The following is a 23,100-nucleotide window of genomic DNA, read 5'->3' on the forward strand; positions in this document are numbered from 1 at the left end:
GGTGACTCTGTCAAAACACTTTAATAGCTTTTCCTCTCACTGTAACGATGTAGCAAACATATTCTTACACACAAGGTTTGGGGCTTTTTTCTTTACCCTTTTAAAATGTTAAAATAAGGCAAAATCCAGGGTTTCAAGTGGACAATATGAACAATATCAATAATTTATTGTACTGATAGGCAGATTCACTGTTCCTTCACTTCATGTACACAATTGTATTTCACATTGCATAGAGAAAAGAGGAGACAAGCACGTAAGACGTTAAATCACTGTGCATGGAGTGGGAGTAAAACAGTGAGAATGAACTGGCTTAACCTTAGTTTTTTGTGTGGATTTTTTTCCCAGCAAGACCCTTTCCAGCACCACCTACCCCTTAACTTTCCAAGGCTCAGGCTGGAGAGAGCCCAAGGCTATTAGGTCATTTCTGAAATGGTATTTTGTTGCTTGAGTTCACCTGAGGAATTCAAGGACTCATTTCAGTGGGAGTTCAATGACTGTAATCTTGAAGGATTGAGCCTCATTGTTTGAGACACATTTTAAATAAAATTAATTTGCTTCCATATGCTAAATAAGACACAGAAACACATCTGAGAAGTTGTATATAGTTAATCTGCTAACCTGGAATTGCTTCCAAAACAGTTGTACATGGAGGCAGCATAGGTTTATTGGCATTAAGAGACAGCCCAATTTCTTTCCTTCTCCAGTACTTACTGGGAGCAGTGGCCTGGACATTCATGAAGTTGTCTGGCATAAAATTGGTGTGAAGTAAAAAGGGAGCCAGGCCAAAAAAAACCCAAGGATGCAAGAAGATAGGGCTGCTTCATAGTATAGTTCCCATTTAAAAAATACATCTCTAATATAATAAAAAGCAGAGCCCACCATTTACTAAATTACTAAATTGTTATAAAATCTGTGCTGTTTTTTCTTCATTTATTGTCAAACTTTAGTGCTAGTGAGATAGACTAGTAATTCAGTGTAAGATCCAAGGAGGCACATTTTTTTAAAATAGTCAGTTTGTCCTTTACATGGTACAGATACAAGAATCCAGGAGATACACAAACTAGACACCAATAATCTTAGGATATTAAATTTAATTATAGATTACACAGAATATGATGTAAAAACAGCAATTTACTAGAATAATTATAACCTGCAAAATGTGAAAATAGTTTAGAAAATGGATTGTCATATTCTCTGACACAGCAATAGTCATGAAAGGTACACTTATAATATCATATGTTAATCTGTGTATTAACTATACTACCTGTCATTTAGCCAGGATTTCAAGACAGATTAACGGCATTTATTTCTGAAGTGCCTATGTTTAAATTCAATAAAACAGCTAGATTGAGAACACTATATTTTTATCAACTACTGTATGGAGATCTATTCCAGATAAATGCTTTGTCTATATGCTATGAATTCATAATGAGAAGAGTAATTGTAAGACTGCAGAGAGTACAACCTGTAAGTGGGTGGTTTGACAACTGAAAATATTTCTTAGTGCCTTATTAAATTTTTGAAATCAGACGTGCCAATGTCTCTTTCCTATTTCAGACCTAGATCATATTTAATCTGAATTCATGTTTTATATTTTAAAACCCCACATTTATTTGTTTTGGGAAAGATGTGTGTATATGTGTAGATCTTTTTGTTACGTAGTTTAACAAGAAATGTTGCAAGTGTCAAAGGATATGATGACCACAGCAATGTCAGCAGGTTTAATTTTTCTCCAGCCATGTTTATGAAAGCAAAAACCCAACCAAAACCAACCCTCACATATTTAGTCTCTTTTTGAATATACAGACTGGCCCAAACACTGACATTCTCTTTATCAATCTTATTGTTACAAAAACTGTACATTACAAACAGTATAGAAACAAACTGAAAGGAATGTGCCACACATCCTGGCTAATTTTCTATATGCAGTTTAAAAATACAGCCTACTCCCTTATAGTGCACAGTTATTGTGTAGAGTACATCACTAGTTAAGTGGACATGATAGAAGAGCTCTAATTTTCCTCAGCACAGAGAATAAGAGCCAATTCTGCTCGGTAAAGCTTTCCTCCATCAGACAAGGCCATGATGCTTTTCTTGTATGTTGCAAGGTTGGTAATGTCTAATTCCTATTTAAAGAACAGATAATGCTTTATAATCCTGTTTAGTTATCAGCACAAACAAGTTTACTTCCAATGGCAGGAAATGAGAGAAAATCCCAGGTATTCTCAGGCTGTCCAACAGTAACACACTAAAATGTTTTTATATATTTGTATGTTATCCATTATATGATAGCCATATGTTAGCTTGCTGCTAGCTGGTGTCTCAGAGGCAAGCAAGCTCTTGACAATGTGACTGTGTAATCAAAACTCCCCTAGTTCAGGATTTACACTGCTATTATTTCCACCACAATTTTTAGTTGTACTTTGACTTCAGGAATTATGACTTAGAAGCTCTATATTTATCTTATTAGGGTGGATTAAAGCGTCCTTAAAATCCAAATTAAATCTAATCTCTAAGAGGAAAGAAGCCCTCTAGGATTACCTTTTTGTTCTTTTCACAGAGATCCTTCAGTAGGGCATCAAGTTCATTTTCATCTATATAGCCATTACCATCCTGAAAAATACCATTAAAGATAAGTTTAAACATTTATTTTTAAATGTTAAAAATAAATTTTTCGTTTCAGACATTATGGCTAGTTCTCCACAAATTCAGAAAATAAGTGCCAATAAGCTACACCACTAATAAAAACATTTTTTAAAGACTTACTTGATCATACATCTCAAAGGCATTATTGAATTCTTTTGCACACATTTTGACACCCTAAATGCCAAAAGGAAAACAAATCCATTAATGACACCAGTTATGTGTGATGTAACAGGTTACCTGAAGAATGTGAATATTCATACCTGAAATTTAATAAGAAAATTTTCCTGTACAGGGAGCAGTCTTTGGAGAGAAAAAAAACAAAGGTCAAAATATTTAACTGTTCCCATTACAGCACTTGGTATATGATATTTCTTGTGAAAAGAAACAGAAGACATACCTGGCCAGTTCAGTAAGCTCCAACTTTCCATCATTGTTTGCATCAAACATCCTGAGCTGAAAGAATATATAAATTTACATTGCTAATAAAAATTAATCAACCTAATGAAGAAAACACTTATTTGGAAAACTTAAATCCAATTAACTTTGTCCTGAAATGATGTCCCCAGGTCACATTTACTGTGTAATACGTTTAAGTACTGACTAAGTAATTTATAGTAATTAATTCTACTGCAAAATCTTGATAAGTAACCAGATAAGCAATTCTGATTAACCTGTGGTAAGGTAGGTCTTAGCCTGCCTACACTGCTGAATGAATGTCCTGTATGAGAAATGTGCATGCTATTATTTATAAATGAGAGGAGTGTTGATGTGATAATATTTTACTTTTGACTTCATGTCATGATTGGGTAATAGAATCATTATTTTCTGTTCATAAAGATGAAAAACTGTTGGGTTAAGTAAAGTAGAATCCAAGGCATTCAGTTCCCAAGACAGAAAACAATAGATATTTCATTCAATTGAACAGATCTAACTATTTAAGTGAAGACAATATTTTTTTTTTACTGTGATATATTTAAAAAAAAGTGAACAGATGTTGCAGGTGATCCTATTTTCTTGATGGTATGAAAATGGGAAAATAAATCTCTCCAAAGAAGCATAATTAAATTATAGTAATAACTATGTTAATATAATTTCACAAAATAAGTGATTATTATTTCTAATAATTTTTAATAACTCTACTATTAAAGGTTTTTTCTTTGAGGCCTTGAAAGGATGAGTTCCTGCCACTTAAAAAGCACAAACAGCTTATAATAGCTGTTAGAAGTAGATGAAGATATTGATCCTGCATAGGACTTTCTCTTCCAGTATTTATATCTGTATAGTTCAATTTTTCTACTTTCAAACATTATATTGCACTTGCTGCATAAAAGAGTCACAAAAGCAGCAGACTACAAAACATTGTATTGAAAGCACCACCACCCACACTCCATCCCATCACCTGCAATCACAATAATTTTAGATGTAATTTATAGATAAGAGGAAAAGCAACATCCTGTGCTGATATATATGCATAAACATATATCCTTTTAAAGAAGGAGCTAATGTGATGCAATGAGAAAAGGCCTAATTTCACTTCGTTAATACAAAATAAATGACAAAGGATACCAGAAAAAAGTAACCAATTCTATGAACATTTATTTCTAGACAGCAGGATGGTTCCTTTTAACACTTCCTTACTTTGTATAAAAGCATCTGCCTTGTGTGCATTTCCCAGGAAAATAGATTTGCATTTGAGGGAGGTAAGCAGTGGCAGCTGTGAAGTGAACTTATTTTGTATTTTGATGAGTTAGTGGCTGGCTCTGCCTGCCAGCAGCTGCTCAGGACTGTGTGTTTTTTATTATCCTTCTGTTTTCTGTGGAGATGATTGGAGAGCTGGGCTTATTTTTTTCTCTTTTAACTAAATTCTTTGTCAATGCATGTCTCTGCAGAGGCCAGAACTTACAGCACACTTTAGGATGGAGGTCAAAAAGCTCCCTGAATGAGAATGTTATCTTCAGCAGCAAATGAACAGTGACAATTGTGTGTAAATTGTTTATACTGGTACAATGAACCAGCAGACTTTTTCCAGGAGAAACACAAGTTTTGTTCAGCCAATTTTAAGCCAATTTGAGGCCAAGTGCATCTACATAGCACATTTTTGATTTTTAGAAGTATTTTAGGATGAAAACAAGCTAGTAAAACAAAAAAAGTAGGTTTATACATTTCCTGAAGACCAGAATTCTGTCTTTTTTTTTTTTTTCTTGAAAAGTCCATGCAGAAGTCAGTACTGGTCCTTACCATGGAGTGCCATAACAATGAGATGGATGGATTGTTCAAAGGATGGGCTGACAAAGGAAGCAACAGTTTTGCTATAGTGTTTATCTAAAATATCAATTTTCTGCCTTGAAGCAAGGGGAGAAGGAAAGTGTGAGATATTTGTAAATCTAAGGAAGCCACCATGCAGTGATGTCTTTTAAGACAAGAGACAGACACCACAGCACTGAAAGAAGGCAAAATATAGAAAGTAACGCCAAATTAATTTGATCTAAACAATATAATTATGATAAGAACAATTTTGCTCCTATGAAATGTGAAGACTTTGGTTTTACAGCTAGCAACACAAGGGAGCAGAACAGGGAAAATATAATGGCATGTCACGATGTTATATAAATACCAAGAAGGTTAAAAATTGCTGGACTTTTCTTTTTGAACAGTACTGAAAACTGCCCATTAACCCCATTATGCCTCTAAATAAACTTACCATTATTTCTGTGTATTCCGTTAGCTTTGAGTCTTCAATCTGCTTATTTGCTTTCTGTAATAAATCTTTCAAGAAGCTCTGTTAAAATAAATAGAGTTAAAAGGTGAATTTTTATCTACTTACTTGACTTGCTAACTTCAGATTAAAGTAATGGGAAATACTACTTTACTTCCACTTTAGTATTTACTACTGAAGTTCCAAATAAGTAGGAAAAAAAAAGTTATTAACAGCTAAGAGTATATGTTTCTTTTGGTAAGTTCTAGAATATTGAATTTTATTTGGAAAAAGTAACTAATAAAACTTCCTGCATTGTATGCCATTTGTTGTATTGTGAATTTGGAAAAAAGTTTGGCTTGCAAGTATCCTGCTTCTTAATATGCACTATCAGTAAACTAAACTAATTAACCTTGGGTCTCCTTGAAAACTTGTATGCCTAATCACTTCTTGCAGCATCTGAACAATTTTACAGAAAAGATCAATGATTAATTGAGTTTTGTCCTTGCCTATGGCATTACCTGATGCTAGAAGTGAACATCGCTTCTTCCTACTTTGTATTTTAAATGTGTGCAGCCAATTTCAATGCATTTTTGAATGAGAGTTTGATGTCACATGACTTGAAACACCAGCCATTTTTACTTTTAAAAATAAGATTGTTTCCACCCATTCCATGTTTTAAATTTCTGTACTAGATCTGTGACAGCAAAAAAAAGGAAGATACCAAATTGTAAAGCAAGGGCATTACAAGACCTGATGAAGGACCTAATTCGTGTCATCAGCTGGAGTGTCATTATCCTTGCAGAATTTTCCCTTGTAGAAAATGGGAGAGCTTATAAGAAAATATGCTTGCATTCCTGGACCTGAGTGCAACCATGTCAATAATGGTATGACTAACACTCCCCAACATTATACAATGTTCTTGTATAATGAAGAACACGACTGAAATGTTGTGAATGGATGTTTCAGAAACATGTTTATTGTGTGCTTCAATTGAAAATAGAACTGGAAGGGAAATTAAAAGGCTATTCAGTTCATGTGTCAAGAAAGGATTCTATCTATCTAAACTTCCTGAATTAGTCTCTGATCTGAGCTATTGCCAAACAGTTCCTAAATACAGGCAGTGATGAAGAGTCTGCCTCCCCCTTAGACAACATACTCTACTGCCATTACTATTGTTAGAAAGTTTCTTGATTTCCAGCTTAAATTTCACTTACAAAGTTGTAAGTGGGTGTACTCCTCCCATAGCAAATACTTAAAAATGTTTTTGCTTGCCAAGAAATACTGATCTAAAAATAAAAGTGGACATTTATGTCTTATTTTCAGTGTTAAAATGACCTCTTTCTCTGAGGCAAATGAAACCTCACAGCACAAGAGAGATTAGTTTAGAGATTCAGTTAAAATGCCTTCATTTTTCAGCTGGCCCTCAATCAACCCTGCCTTTTAAAATCTATTTTAAAATATAGCAGTCAGCAGGCATCATCTAACAGCTGGAGAGTTCTCAAGTGCTACCTTTTCCTGATCCTGCAACTTTAAAAACACTGGCCTGGTGCAACCAGTCAGCAGAAGAATGGGCTTGTCTGCCTGAGGGTTACCCTAAGCTTAGATCCTCAGCAAATGTCACACAGATATCAAACTCAGAAAGGGAAAAGGAAAAAAAAAAAAAGTGAATTTTCTGTCATGGATTTCTTTTCTGAGCAGAAGAACAGGAAAGATTTTGAACAATTTGATCTCCTGATGCTTTATTTAAAACTTACATCACTCTTCTTTATACCACATATGGACAAACTAGTCCAAATAAGATGAATGAACACAGATAGTTCTCTTGCTATGAATTGCTTTGATTCCTTTGAATGTAAAGCTACAATAATGAATCAAATGCAGTTGAACTGTGAAAAATGGCACCTTTCTACTGAAAAAGCTTTTGTATATGAGTATCTCTGCTATGAAGAAAGGCAGAGAGAATTGGGACGCTTAAGCTTGGAGAAGAGGAGCACATCAGGAGAACATCATCAAAGTATATAAATACTTCAAGAGAGGGTGCAAAGAGGATGGAGCTAGGCTACTGACAGGACCAGAGACAATGGTGACAAAGTGAAACACAAAATGTTCCCTCTGAGCATCAGGAAACACATTTTCACTGCAAGGATGACACAGCACTGGCACAGGTTGCCCATGGAGGCTGTAGAGTCTTCATTCTTGGTGACATGCGAAGGCCATCTGAACAAGGTCCTGGGCAACTGCTCTGGGTGGTATTGCTTGAGCAGAGGGGTTGGACCAGATGACCTCCAGAGGTTCCTAACAACCACCCTGTGTTTCTGTGACACTAACTCAGCATCAGCAAATTAATGTTGGTTGTATGACTAGGGAAATAAAATCACTCTTGTTTCAAGATTTCTTAACTGTGCAAGGCTGAGATGCCTAATGGGGTAACCTTGATTCTGCTCTTATTTGTGTATATTAAAGCCGATACCAAAATCCTACTAGGTTAAGCAAGCAGAGGCAGCACAATTCCATTTTGTTAGTCTAACAGTATTAGAGTTAGGAAATTGTAGGGTTACATGGTACTTGAGACAGAATCAACTGATCAACTGTCCAGCAGCATAGTGATTAATAGTAGTGATGCTCTTAAGAAAAAACAAACCAAAGCAGCTCTTTTCCCTAAGAGACCAGAAAAAAAAAAAAATAAAAAAACCAAAACCCAACATAGCTGTTAGAGAGACTAATCTTGCTTAATCTTTCTTACTTCTGAGCTACCTGGTACCCTAAGTCATTTGATACCAACACTTACCTGAATTAAAACATGGCTTAAAAAACATTGATCAGATTAGAGTTTCACTTTAAATAATTTACTGGTGATAAAAACATCAGCTAATTGTATTGCATTTTTTGTCATGTTTGAAATGCAAAAACATGCACAAGTGGGATGTATCTGAAGAAAGAGATAGCAGCACAAGGCTGTAACCCAACACCTGTTCTCATGTTGTACATGCTCATAGATACTGGTTTACCTTAAGTTCCTCAGAATCAATGAAGCCGCTGTGGTCGCTGTCATATTTCCTCCATGTCTGCAATCAGAATGTAAATGCTTTAATGATATCTTTATGGCAGGCAGGTCTTCGATGGTTTTATAACAGACAACTTTTCATACTGTACCTGCATGAAATCTTCACTTGACTTTAGCTGCTGGCATCTGAAGAACAACAGGAAATTCTCTTCCGTTGGCAATACCTGAGCAAGCTGTAACAGAGTTTAAGAAAGATTAAATTTTGGCTCTTCATCAGGCCAGCTGAGCCTGTAACAGAGCATGAAGATTTTTAAAGTGTACAGAATTCTTTGTGCTCATACTGCTGCTGCCGTATTGTGGCCCGCTTGGAAGCTTCGTGCTGCTAGCTGAAGTGTTTGGAAGATGCCTCTGAAAGGCTTCTGGCCTGCAGCTTTGTCATAGTCATCAAAGTCAAACAGAACTTGAGGTCTGAGAGAAGGGAGTGAGGTAGCACTTTACTAAAAGGGTAGCCGGGGAAAGGGGAAAAAAATTCACCCATGCAGAATTAGAATCTGTATTAAAATCCATTGAATCAGCATGAAGGGAAAGCATAACACAAGGATTCACAGAGGATAAGTGTGAAGGACCATGAATGAGAAAACAGAAATATAGACTACTCAGATACCAAGAAAGGCATACCAAGAAAGAAAGGAACACTGACATGAAGAACATGTGTGTAATGTAAATGGTTAAATATAAGAAAAAGCCAGGAGAAAAAAAACCCAGAAAATAGGGAGAGTAAGGGATGGCAGTTCTCATTTGTCAGTCACAGAGATGTGTTCAAAAAGAGCTATAAATACCAGAAGGAAATCAAGAGGGCTTTTAGCCCTGCAAAACCAGGGATGGTTCTTCCAATGCCTCTTCTCTACAAAAGGCTTTTTTAAAATCAGACATTATTGTACTGATTATTGAAAATGTTCATTTACTATAACTCAATTTTGGCAAGTGACAAATGTAGAAGATGGAAACTATGCTGTATAATTTAATGTAAAATCATGATTTGTTTTTAACAAAAGCTCAATTTTTTTTTGTACTCAAAATGTATGAAATATGTTTTGATTAAAAAAAAAACTTTTTACTTGAAGAATAGACCAGCTGTGCTTACTATGGAGAAAATGGAGAAAGACAGATTTCTTAGCAGCATTCTTTTATGTAAAATGACATCTGCAGACTTTCTGGAGTCCCATCTTAAAATTTTGATTCAAATTTTTGTTTTTCTGCCTTCGTTTCACACCCTCAAATCTTTTGTTCTGCCTATTTCAGTGCTACTGCCTAATTGCTGAGGCTTTTTTATTGGGAACCAGCAGAGCCATTAGTGTCTTCAGCTCTCACCTGACAGACACAACAAAGTTATGGAGATATATCTCTTGTTTCTCTAAAATCATATATGCAAGGAATCAGTTAAATTCTTTTAGTGTTAGTACAGCTGAAAAGACACATCAGAGCACTCTCCTTACAGAAATGGTGCAGCTGATGACAGGCTGTCAGGCCCATCAGAGCCTTCTCAGTGCTTTTGCTAAGTGGATGAACATGAAATCAAAATCAACCCAAGAAATGCGTTTTTGTCAGCAGCTTTAAAAACCTACTCCATTATAAATAGAATATACACTTATGGGAAAGTATATATTTATGTGTACACAATAGCTAAATGTGTGTAACTTAGTCCTGATTTATGAAAAAATGTCTTTATTTCTTTCATGACAGAAAATCTTTGATTTTTAGAGTATGCTCCTATTTAACAGCAAATGTTGAATGGAAGAAATATTCAGAATAAAAAAGATAGTTTGGGTGTAGTGATTGATTATAACAATGGAAAAGGATTTGCTTGTGTCGAAAATATAAATAAGATGTCGTTCAATGACATAGGTAACTCCTGTGAATTTTGCAAGGGCACCATAAAATAGTAACTGTCCAAAGGATCATTAACAGCCTATTAGCAGCACCAAACTGTAATTGAGGCACAGAATATATTACCTCTGAAAGAAAATTACCTTATTTTTAAGCTATACCTCTCACCCTTTGTAAGTCTCAGGGGAAAGCATTAAATTGCTTTTTGTGGAAAACTCTGCAGTATTAAAGGGATGAGTAGATTGTGTGGAAACTGGTTCAACTTCCCAGTCCCAGTTTTATACCACTATGAAGAAGAAAGATGGAAACCTGGTGCTATTTTAAGTGATGACTTCTTTGTGGAGATAAGCACAGGGGGACTTTGTGAGCATCTTTGAGTAAGAGTGTAGACCATTGCAAGTCTATGTACAGCAGCAATAGAAGTTTAGTGAGCCTTGAGCTTTGCTGCTTTTATGGAGAAGGTTGGTTGTCTCTGGATCGCAAATAATAGAGGACAACTACAAAGCCTGAGACTGGTTTGACTTCTCTCTGGTCAGCTGCAGGCTGAGGTGTGTCTTTATAGGCTACCTAGAGAAAAAATATTCTCAGTACCTAAAACAATATCAGAACTATTTTCTAGACATTTTTCTCTAAGTAAATTCTGATGATCTTTAATGTTATTTAAAATTCCTTTTGCTTAATAGAGTGAATTTGCTTTTTAAAATCCCATAATAGAGCATGGGAGTACAAAGAATATTTTAGGCTAATAAGTAGTTGAATTTTTGGCAGCAGTAATCTTCAGATAATTTGAATGTGAAATTGCTGCAGTTCTGAGTTTTGAAACCTTGAGTTTCACAGCAGCATTTTAGTAAAAGCATTGGTCTCAATGAGTACAAAAGGTGAATTAAAGGTCTCTTACACAATAGAAAGAAAGTGGGCAGGTCAGGCTCTGCCTTTAGCTGGAGGACACTGGATAATAGCCAGCGAACTAACTGCAGTGTGCTTGCAAAGACAGAATCAACACTTAATCTGAGCTGAAAATCCACTTCTTCCTCTGTGAAGCCATCCAGGCCTCCTCTTTATCTCAGTCAACAGACCTTTCCTGAAAACTCATTATTGGCTGGCACATTCTTTGTCAAATGCTGTGTGTCCATTTTGAGGGCTGGGAGTCTGAATGGCTTTACATAAGTTTTCTTAAACAGCTGTCACACAATTTTCAGAAAAACGATTTGTCTACTATGTAAATGGGAACAATCTGGAATTACTGGATAATTTTTTTAATATAAGGAAGGAGAGTCAAGTCCAAGTACCAACTTTAATATCAAACTGCTCTGCACGTACCACACATTTCATGAGTTCCATCAGCACTTTCCAAATCGAGCTTCATGCTGATTTAAGGGAAACAAAATACAGCTATTGGGTTTGGAACTGCTATATTAAGGGAGAAAGTCCCTTCAATCACTGAACTCCTTACTATCACTATTCAGTTGCTTCCGTGAATGCTGAGCATGCTTGGCCCTTCACTGGGGGTGGTGAGCCATATCAGACCCTATTGGATTTGCTCATCTTCCCTCATTAAGTCAATATCAGAATCAGAAATAGAATTTGAAAGGTAAAACTTCCAGTTATCTTTCCTAACTGAAGAGCCACAGTCTTTTTCAGGCACTGTTCACACATTCTTCTTGCATCAGTGCTGGCTCCACAGATATTCAAAAAGACTAATTTAAATAACATTCTTCAATAGGAAATAAATTAACATTTGTTGGTCCAAAACAAAAAGAGTTATGTACCAAATAAACACTACTTCTTTCTAGATGCAAAGCTATTTGATCAATGCTAAGTATTGTTAAAAGATGCACATTTAAAAATCAGTTGTGGCTGCAAGTGAGACAAATTGTTCACATTTCTGTGGTAGTTTAGTCATAATTACATATGCCTTTAAAGAAGTATATAAAATTTAGACATATGACAGAGGAGAAAAGGTATCTTGAAACGACCGATTGTATCAGCAGTGATACTTTCTATTGACTTCTACAGATTCTATTCAATTCTCAGTTTTAAAATTAGATACTGACTCAAAGTTGGTCACTGTAGAAATTTTGCAGGCCTGGCTTGTTTCCAGCTGTTTCTTAATGAGCTCTCCAGGTCAGATTTCTTTTTATTAGGAAAAAAACCCACAATATCATTTAACAATAAAACTGCAGTCTCACTGCACTCAGAGTGACATAAATGAGTCGTTGATTTAAGCTCAGAGAAGTGACTTCTCAAACTGTAACCCTATAACCCCACAAACTCTCCCTTTTGAATTGCAGTGCTGAAGAGTGAAATTCAGAGAAAACACAATGGTTTTCCCCCTTCCTATCAAGTTGTCTAAGTTATACAATTGTTGAGCAGCTGTATGAGGAGAAGCTGGTTATCTTCAGCCTCTTCAGAAAATGGGAGTAAGGAATGTGAGAATTTTCTGCCTGCAGTTCTGTTAAAATTCAAGAAAGGAAATCCTAAGAAATTAATTCTTAGCCATGATTAACATGCTAACTTACTTGGGTTACATATTTGGGGTTTTTAAGAATAGACTACATACAGTGACTGCCCAATTAACTTCACTCAGATGTTATCATCACTATTAGGAATGGTGACAGAGCATGAATTCAAAATCACAGGTAGCACTAAATCGCATTACTTCTCATCAAATTACCTTTTTAATTTGAATTTCTGAAATAGAACTTTATTCTTTGTGGAAAACTTAAATTGCTGTTGATGCTTATTTGTATTGAATAAAGACAGAAAAGTTAAATGACTTGTGGTGAAATGTCTGGAATGTGGTAAGGAATGCATTACTTGTTAATTAAAAAGTTTCATTAGTGACAAGAAAAAAAAAGATCTTAAGGGTGAGGAAGAAATATTCTGTGTATCTAAAAATCCGAAGTATTGGCATATTATGCTCACATTGTTCTGTGCTAAATGTATTTTCTTCAAGTAAAGTTACAAAGTAACTGTCTTACCTCAACTATACCTATTTTTCCATCAGTAGATTTCCCGTATTGGTCCACAAAAGCTTTCATTTCAGGTGTTAAATCCTACAAAGTTACAGTGATAGAATCATTACTTTAAAATACAAGAAACATATGTAAACGTACTTGAAAAATCTATTATTTGCCAAATAACATACCACATTTAATGAAGTACTCACACATTACAGCTACATTCGTCAAGTTTAAATGATTTTTTTTTTTTCATTTTACTTCCTAGGGAATTACATTATAGCTGGTGTGAATGATTGGCATCTAAATGCTTAGAACACTATTTTAGTCTACAGAATGAAAAAATTATAAAGACAGATATGTTGGAAGAAGTGTCTAACAGTTCCTTTGTTTAAGATGGTGACAGTGAAGTTCATAGGCAATTATTACTCCATTTTCTCAGTTTTTGTTTATAAATTAGTAACTTGAAGGCAGTGCAGAATCTTTCAAAATAAGGAAAAAATTTCAGTATAATACATCTGAACACCAAAATAGTCTTTCCACGTCTTTGAGTGGATTTTTCCTGAACAATGGATGCTATTTTAGTCTTAAAGGATCTCATCACAATATCATATTTTTCACTGTTTAGTATTTGGTTATCATGGAAACAGAGTCAAAATGTCACTGCTTAAATGTAGAAAGGGAGACTTAGTCGGGAGAAAACTTTAAGCAGTACCTTAAATCTGACAGAATAAAGCCATCATTGTTGTCCATATAAATTATGGTCCCTGCTATACATCTGTTCTCTAAAGACTATTCTCACTGACTATGGCAAAAAGTGCCAGCCTTGTAGCAAAAATCTGAATATTTGATTTCACACTTAAACTTGACCTGCCTTTCTTTGATATGAGATGTCATCAACCTTCAATACTGATTAAACTTTTAATTTTCATTGTATTTCTTAGAGGTGGAAGCTAGTGAAACCATTCAGCAAGAATAGGGTTACAGTTATATTGAAACAATGGACAATTCTACAGTTATAGATGAAGTTACGTCAGACTTTGGAAATAAAAGGTTTAGTTGTTATAAAAGATCTGATTATATAGTACCTAAGTGATTTTCTCACTGGAGACACAGGGACTCTCAGCTGTACAAAGTCCATTGTAGCTTGTCCCAAATTTCACCTGCCAAAGCTAACTAAAATGTCAGTTCCTTGTAGCTGATACAGTCACGGCCTAGTATCCTATTTCTGTCAAAGTCATCCATAGCAAGTTAGTAATTTGCTGTGGCTTTAATTAGAGATGTAGTTATTAATAAAATGGACTTCAAAGTCACCTTTCATCTAATGATCCCAAAGTGGGGACAAGTTTGCTTAGCAGATAAAATGGAGAATTAGACACTTGGATTTTAATTAGTCCTGGTTAAATATTTTACTAATCTTTCTAATAGCAGCTCTGCAGTGCCGGACAGGGTCCAGCCACTGAAGGAGGCACAATTGATTACAGGTTAAACAAACCAGGAAACTTATTCTCTAGTTCATTATTCAGAAATTATGGTGAGTTTTTTGGTGTTCACTTAACCTGCTTATGAGCTGCTTGAAGAGTTATTCGAGTTATCTTATTCAAATATATATTTTTAGTCAAAAATATTGCCTAAATTTAACCAAGTCTAGTGCTAAACCTGATACAGATGCAGTGCTCAATTTTTGAAATGAAGAAACTAGCCCTTCATGCCTTAGACACCTCAGAAAAGATACTTTTCCGACAAGTGAAAAAAATTAGCGTTTTCTGATACGATTTGAAAATGTAAGGATAACTGGCACTACAGAAACCCTCACATAATTGTACTCATAAATAACACACTTCTGCAGAGAAATATTGTCAACTATACAGGCAGAGAAAGTGAGAAATGGATGTGGAATAGCTCAGACAAAATACACCTATTGACACTTTACCAACATCTGTGCTGGTCACTTATACCCCAGGGTTTCTCTTGGCAATTGGCAGTCCCAAATAGAGAATGTATTGCATAAATGTGGGTCACAATAAATGGAAACTATGTTTATACACTTTTGTAGTGTTTATCTTTAAAAAAGAGTTATTTTAGCATGGCTGAACCATGATAAATTATACCAATTCAGTATCTACCATAACGCATGAAGCAAAAAGGCCTAATGTTACCAAAGCTCAAGCACTAAACCTTCTGAGCAGACATTCCCCCTTTCAGGGGGGCTAGCCTGAATCAAGCTGCATGCTACCTCTCTGTCTGAGAAAAAGCAGCTGTGAAAGTACAGGCTTGCTGAGTGGATTAATGCAAGGATTAGCGTCAGAACATAATTAGAGCAGTTCTGTAGTTGGGAAGAATATTGGGAAATATTAAACCATCCTATTCAATGACAGCATCAATGTGATTCTTTAATGCATATGTCACGGCTGATGTAAAATCCAGCTATGAAGAATGCATAATTGAATATTTCAAAAATAGTCAGCAGAAGAGTGACCTGAAATGCAGAAGTTAATGATAAAGAAGCTTTGGAGTGTTAAAAGAAGGACAGACAGGGAAATGACATATAACCTACACTAGTTTCTCAATGTGTGCCTTCTGGCAAAAGAATAGATATTCAAAGATATTGAATTAGTATCCTGTGAGACAAGAAATGAACTAATGAGATGCTTGTTTAGCAAATGAGCCTTCAAATGCAAGAATCAGGTTAGATTTGAAACCTAAGATGACATATAGCTCTACTCCAGAGCCCACAGACCAGGTGCTGAATTTGGTTTTGCTACTGTAGATTGCTCTTTTCAGCAGAGCATTCCAAAGCTTGGTTTGAATCAGAGATTCAGAAAAACTTAAACATCTGAGCATTTTTAGAATACAGTGTCAGATATTGGCAGAAGTTATTTGAAAAAACCCACATACGTTATAACATTTGTAGCAGATAAGAATAATCCTGTAAGGGTTTCTGTGTTGCTTTGAGTAGGCTGTGTTTTTAAGAGATGCACACTTGCTTCGAGAGAGAAAAGATCCTGACCTTAAAATTATAAATGTTTTTTACGTTGAGCTTCTAATCAATTTTTAGCTACTCAGTAATATATTAGCATTTCTACTAACAATACAATTCATAGTAAATATAAAAAGGCTTTAATATCTTCTTTCTACCGAGCAAACTTAAGTTTCCTGCCCTTTAGCACAGAGGAGAGATTTATTCTGTTGCAGTACTTGAAATATATTGAAGGTTTTTAACTTCTCTGTGAAAAAAAAAAATCTACTTTTTCCTTCTAAAACACCCACATTGATTTTCTAATTTTCTGTTTTGTTTGGGGTTTTTTTAACTTCAATTTTGCTTTATTTTATTTTTAATTTTAGTTTGAACTTACACTTAGGAAAATTAGAGCCTACACCAACGTCTCTTATAAGAATTAACTGCTACCTAGACTGCAGTAACATTAGAGGCATTGCTGAGAGACAGATTTTCATATGTGTAAAGTTTATATGATACAATTTTCCACAAAATACAACTAAGGTTCATATTAATTATTTTTTTCTGCATTTAGGTCTAAAATATATAGGAATTTCAAAGCAAAGTTAGTTATTGAAAAGCTATTTCTCAATCTGAAGGCATTCTTATTAGGAAGTATTAAGCTATTTTCTCCAGGCACACACCATCCACTTAAATTATATTTTTTCTGTTTCTTCAGAATTATTTTAGCATAGATTAATTTAGACTGATTCCATTAAGTTATATATTGGGCTTTGATGCTAAAAGTCGCTGTATTTTTACACAGAATCTTTAATTTCTTTCTTTATTTCTCCCTTATCTTTTCTCCCCCTGTATGGGTATAATTTGGAGATAATTAATAATTAAAGTTTCAATAACTCGTACACAGACATGTTTTGACAACACTGTCAAAAACTTCGCTGTCTCTCTGAGCTACTTAAACAGCCAGGATTTGGTACTCATACACCTGGAGAAGAGCAATAAGTGTTTAGGAGTCATCTGCAGATCTATTTAGTGACCACCAAGGGGCAGAAATGCATTTCAGCCCGTGCTGCCCATTAGGTGTGAAATTAAGTCCAACTACCCTGAAGTGTTGGGTTTTTCCTTTTCTTCTTTTTTTTTTTTTTTCCTAATTTTTTTTTTTTTTGTCTTCTCTCCCCCCCCCCCCCGCCAGTTTTAATGAGTACATCTCTGTATCAGATAAAATTAATTGCAATGGGATAAGGTCCCATCCAAGGCAAAATTACAGCATCCATACATTTCTTGACTTTTCTTTTTAAGCACTGTCAGAAGTATCAGCTTGTAGCCTTGCAAGGTACGAGCGGGAGCCGCTCATCAGTGAGGTGGACCCTGGTTTCACCTTTCCAAAGGAGATGATTTATCAGATTTGCAACTTGCTCATTTCTAACCAAGCTTTGCCCGCTGCGGTAGGTGCATGAACCGTGGGATGACAAGAGAGAACAGAAGGAACCAGGGCACTGGAGTTTGCTCAAGAAAACTCTTCTTTCCCTTAGAAGATGGAAAAGTGGGGCGAAACGTTAACCTACCAAGCCTGCCTTCTTCCGTGCCTGCTGCAGTTCCTGGATGAAGTTTTGTAGCTCCTTCCCGTCCATGAACCCATTGCCTGAATGAACAACAGAAAGAGTTACGGCTGCCGTCACCGCTCCCTCCAAACTCTCTCTCCGTTCTCCAGCGCCGGCAGGGGCATCTCCGACCCGGCCGTTCCCTCCCGGCGAGCGGCTGCCCGCGCACCTCTCCCGGCCCCGGCCCCTGCCCCGATGGCTCCGGGGCTGCGCCCGAGGCTGCGGGCGGGGACCGGGCCGGTTTCGGGCGGGCAGCGGAGCTGTCCCCCCAGCCTCCCGCGGGCTCGCCCCCCTCGCCCCCCGCGCCCCCGCCGTCCCGGAGGGAAAGGAGTCACCGTCGGAGTCGTAGTGGTGCCAGATCTCGAAGAACTGGGCGGCCGAGATCTCCACGCCCTGCAGGTGGGTCTCCGCCGTCATGGTGGGCGCGGGGCGGCGCGGGGGGGGGGGCGCTGTCCGCGGTCCTGACTTGCCTCTGACCGCGGCCGGCGCGGAACGGCAGCGGCGGCTCCGACGGCTCCTCCCGCCGCCGCCCCGCCGAGGGCTATTTATGAGGCCGTCCCGGCCGGGCCACTCCCCCCGGCGCTGCCCTCCCTCTCCGCGGGCACCGGCGCGCCCTCCCCGCCCTGCGCGGGGGGGCCGGGGTCTCCCGACGGCGGCACCGCGGCCGGGGCCAACCCGGCGGCGGAGCCCTCGGGAACTGACACCCCTCGACGTAGGAGGGGTGTGTGGGCGCCGAGCGAGAAGCCCCGAGCAGAGCGTTGAATGACCCACTCAGGAGTTACTGCGCATCCCTTGCTGTGGAGAGCATGCCCATGAGACGTGGGGACAGAGGGTGAGCACAGCCTCCCAGTTTAGCCGTTGGGTTTCCATGTGGAAGAGGGTCCTGAATTTTAGAGCGTGGCTTGCAGCATCTCAGGATGTCTGGGTACAAGAAAAAAACCAAAAAACCAAAAAACAACCACTTATGGCACCATGTGGGCTGCGAGGAACCCATTTTTCACTGTTCCATCTCCAATCCAGACCTGCAGACAGCTTTGCACAGAGATGATCTCTGAAGAGCTGCAACCCTTTACCTGATATTCCTTCTGAGATATAATGGGATCTTGAGATATCCCTATTGAGACAGCATAGAAACAGTGCAGAGGCATGAGGGACACTACCAGTCTGCTCTGACTGAGCAAGAGCTTTTTTTTGGTAGACCAGCTTTGGAGGCTTGCTCTCTTATAAGCAGTGAGTTGGAGGAAGGGAACACAGCAGCTTACAAAAATCTCCCTCTTGCAGTGGGGAAACATGGTGCTGTGCTGATAATGCTAAGTCCCTTTTGGGATGATTAATTTTAGTCATTAGGGCTACCTTGATACTCTGAAGCACTGAAACTGCCTTTCTCCTTCCAGCAGTATCCTTCAGATACTACATGGAGTTCTGATAGTTTGATGGTCAAGATGACTGGCTGACAGGACGTTGGCAAATGCAGTAGGTAGTACAGTAAAGATGAGAGATGCAAACAGCTGGGAAACCCAGAAATCTCCATGTGTTAAGTGGTCAACATGACTAACAGTAGGACAATAGTATGTTAAGACTCACAAATAACATGAGCATAAAAAAATAACAGGATAATGCAGAAGACAGCAAAATGCCAATGGGGATGGATAACCCATCAGGATGAGAGGGGATGCTTAGTTAAAGGCTGACATGTTGTGAGAGGGATTTCAGTAGATTGGGTGGCTGAAATCTTGCATGCATTATGAAACAAGATGTGGACATAGTGATTAAGTAATCATGAGACCTTATACTTGATTCCTTCCATCTTTCCATTCTCCTGTTTCCCCACCTGTTATGTGCAGCCTTCTCTCCTTCTGGAGCTGCCGTTTGGCTGTGAGTTGTACAAGAGATGCACCAGTCTGGCCCGTGTTTTTTTAGCTACTGAACAAAACAGCATCTAAGAGAAAAGACACAAGAAACTGATTATTAATCTCTTCAGTTCAAAATATTTGTATTAGTGAAAAAATGTTTAGACTAGTTTTGCCATCACAAATACCCATTATACTTACAAAAGGGCTGAAGAAATTTTAATATTTTCTTACAATCAGGCTCTGTGTTTCACCATGTAAAAAAGAAATAAAAAATTGTGACTGGACCGATTTCCCATCTAGGAACTACTTTTCAGGCATGGCTTTCTCAGAGAAGGAGACTTCAGTGGGACCAATATCATGAAACTTTTGTAATCTGCCTACATCTTTTCTTGAAAATAAAAATCTGAACCTAACACATTTCTTTCCATAAAGTAGCAATAGTGACCAGAAAAGAGAGAATTCATGAGGCTTATTTTTACAAGGAGAAAAGACATGGCAGAGCTCTGGCCTCAACAAATGGAAGCACAGTGAATCAAGCCTGGGATTATTCTTTGTACTTGGAAAAGACAATGGGGTGCCAGTGACGCAAGGGCACTGGAAGGAGACAAAGGTGGAACTAGCATTTCCTTCATTTTTAGATAGAAGATGTCTGTGCCAGTGAGGCAACTTCTTATATGCCAAGCATATTGAATTACCCTGTCCAGTGCAGAATTTCAGCTTCCAGCAAGCCTGCAGGAAAATAAACCAAGTATTGAACCTGTTTCAACAAACCTCTGACTTGCATCTGATGTTGATTTACTCCTTGCTGCTTACCATTTCCCAATGGCACATCACATCTTGTTCTTCTCCCTTTTCCTTGACCCAAAAGACTGTAGCTGAATGGGAGCGAAGAATTTAGCATTGTTTGGGGCCAGCTCAACCTTGTTCATCTGACTGTTCAGACTTTTAAACGAACAGGAGCTGCAATGTTTACATTTTAAAATGTTCTCAGAATAAAATATTTTACATAGGTCATATGTGGCCAGGAGAATTTAAAAGAAGTCTCACATGAACTTTTGCTGCTTCTCCTCGTAACTGTACAATTGAATGCAGATGCTTGGACACGTTGACCTCCCATTATGTTAACATCTACAAAATCAGTATTGGCTCCAGAGCATTTATGCATCTTTGTGTGTTCTTTATAAAATAATATATCAAGGTGAATGGATTTTTAAGTTCTCTGCTGCAGTTGACATGATACTTCTGCACAGGCATAAAAGTAGCAGACATTTCCATGCCAAAATAATCACTTACATAACTAACTGGGCACCATATTTTTATGATTAATGAATAACCAAGCTAGCATTCATATTTAATCCCACTGGACTCTGCTTATGCAAAACTAAATTGGAAACTGGTCATTTCAATTCAAGAAGCTATTAATTTCCATTGAAAGAGGAAGCACTGGAAAAGATTTAAAAATGTAGATATATACAGGATGTGATCCATAACCCAATGAAGTCCATGCAAATTTTCCCAGTGATTCTAGAGGGGTTTATGCAAGGACAAAAATCTTCTCATTTTCAGAAATTATATTTACGGTGATAAGCATACATTGATTAATGAATTACTTTACTGAGTAGCCCAAGCCTTGTCATTCATTTTGACATGAGCTACATGAGCCAGATCCATATCTGGCAGAAATCAGAAGAGCTACACTGAAGCCAGCTGGGAATTTGACACAGTATCCTAGTGATGATGATTTTCTTTGAAAACATTTCAAATGCTTTTCATTAATATTTGTTTTTGTATGTGGCTTTTCTGAGACTTCTTAACTCCACCTACCAGACTTCTCTCATCACTCTCAGGAAAGCACTGAATGATAATAGCTCAAGGGTTTCTGAAGATGTGTGGAAATCAAACATGGAAATTATAACATAGAATATCCCCCAAATAAATAACAGGGCGAGTAATTCTCAGCCAGAAAACATAAAAATTTAAGCAACATGTGAAGCATCACAAACTTGATTTTTTGAGCAGAGATCAAAAGAAATGCAAATGTGAAAACTTCTAAATGAACATGTCTGACGTGGATGACACAAAAGCTCCACACACAGAAGTTGTTTACTTAGCTATTCTCAGTCCTTCATCAGAAGTTTTATCAAAGGCAGGGACTGTTTTGTCACCACTCTTTTGAAAGGCCACATTCTTGTGCGATCCTGAGTTGTGGCTGGATTTGCCTTATGAATTTCTTCTTTCCTGTTAGATCCTTAGTGACTATTAGCAGCACAGTCATTCCTGAAAGATGTGGAAGGAAATCCTGGTCTTTGGCTGAAGTTGCCAGTATTTCCATATGGAACCATAACAGTAAGAAGCATTTTGAAGCAAGTGATTTCAGAGATTTTAATTATAACCTTTTCATGATACAGAGAAGGTCTCTCTTGCTCTTCTACACTCTTACATTAAAATACATATCTGAAAAATATCATAACTGGAAGTCTTTCATAAGAGAAAAAGTATGAAGATTATGTTAATTCTCAAAAAAGGAAAACACTTGTACCTATACAGAGTATAGCATAGCATAGCATAGCATAGCATAGCATAGCATAAGAAATACTGCTATGGTCAGTCTTAGTGGTGACATATGTACAAACCAGATGATAAATAAGCTTTATAAAGTGATCCTTGGAATCCAAACCTTGGAAGACTTTTTTCTTTTAAATCTTTGATCCACGTACTCAAATAAGATCCCCAAGCTTACGCCTGAGACATAACCAGGCAGAGAAGCTGGAACACTGTTGGTCCCTGGTTTGGGCTGTGGCAGAATTTGTTGGGCTCTAGAATGCAGTTTGAAATGTGTGCAACTACCACCAAGTATGGCTGCCTGTGGCTGGGGAAATGTGTCTTTTCAGAATATTTGGCTAATACTACAGAATAGTTTATTGCTTACTTTTCTTTACCTACATTTCAATCAGCATTTGTATTCTTTAAAAATGAAAAAGAAAATGAAGCATTGAAATGCGCTCTCTGTGTTAAGCTGCCCTTGGATTATACAGTCATTATGGTAAACCACTATTGGCATAGGAAATATATTATGTAAATAGTACACAAGTATTTGCTGTTTTTTGCAGACAGTATTATATAGAGACAGAAATATATTTTTCATGCACAAGACAGAATTGTCCAAAATAATTTTGAGGACTTAAAATATATTTTAATATAAAGTGCAAATTGATGAGTCAATTGTGAATTCAGATTGCAGCATAATCCAAGCCTTAACCTTCTGACAGGTGAAGCTAGGGCCTAATTCATCCCTTTCTAATCTACTTTATATCTTTACAGTCTCATCTGTGGCTTTCCAAGAAGAAGCATAATGACAAGGCAATTCTCAACAACAGGTTTGTTAGCATTAGAAGACCAATAGTCTATGCAACCATGCTTTGCTATGTCTCCCCACCCTGTAAGATCCTCAGAGAAATCAGAACATTTCATTCTGTACTTTGCAGCTCCCTT

The 23,100-nt window shown here is 37.3% G+C and overlaps 1 protein-coding gene across 1 annotated transcript; it reads right to left on the minus strand.

The window, feature by feature from the left end:
• Positions 1-131: 131 nt before the first annotated feature.
• Positions 132-18,261, minus strand: CALB1 (calbindin 1). The gene is made up of 11 exons (XM_053977998.1): positions 18,091-18,261; positions 17,720-17,796; positions 13,217-13,291; positions 8,498-8,581; positions 8,353-8,409; positions 5,348-5,425; positions 3,044-3,099; positions 2,907-2,946; positions 2,767-2,820; positions 2,542-2,613; positions 132-2,126 (listed from the first exon to the last, which is right to left on the minus strand). The coding sequence occupies exons 1-11, from the start codon at positions 18,170-18,172 to the stop codon at positions 2,013-2,015; spliced, it is 789 nt and encodes a 262-aa protein (XP_053833973.1). The 5' UTR covers positions 18,173-18,261; the 3' UTR covers positions 132-2,012.
• Between the last annotated feature and the right edge of the window lie 4,839 nt (positions 18,262-23,100).

Source organism: Vidua macroura, chromosome 1 (genome assembly GCF_024509145.1).
Source record: "Vidua macroura isolate BioBank_ID:100142 chromosome 1, ASM2450914v1, whole genome shotgun sequence".
Classification (NCBI taxonomy): domain Eukaryota; kingdom Metazoa; phylum Chordata; class Aves; order Passeriformes; family Viduidae; genus Vidua; species Vidua macroura.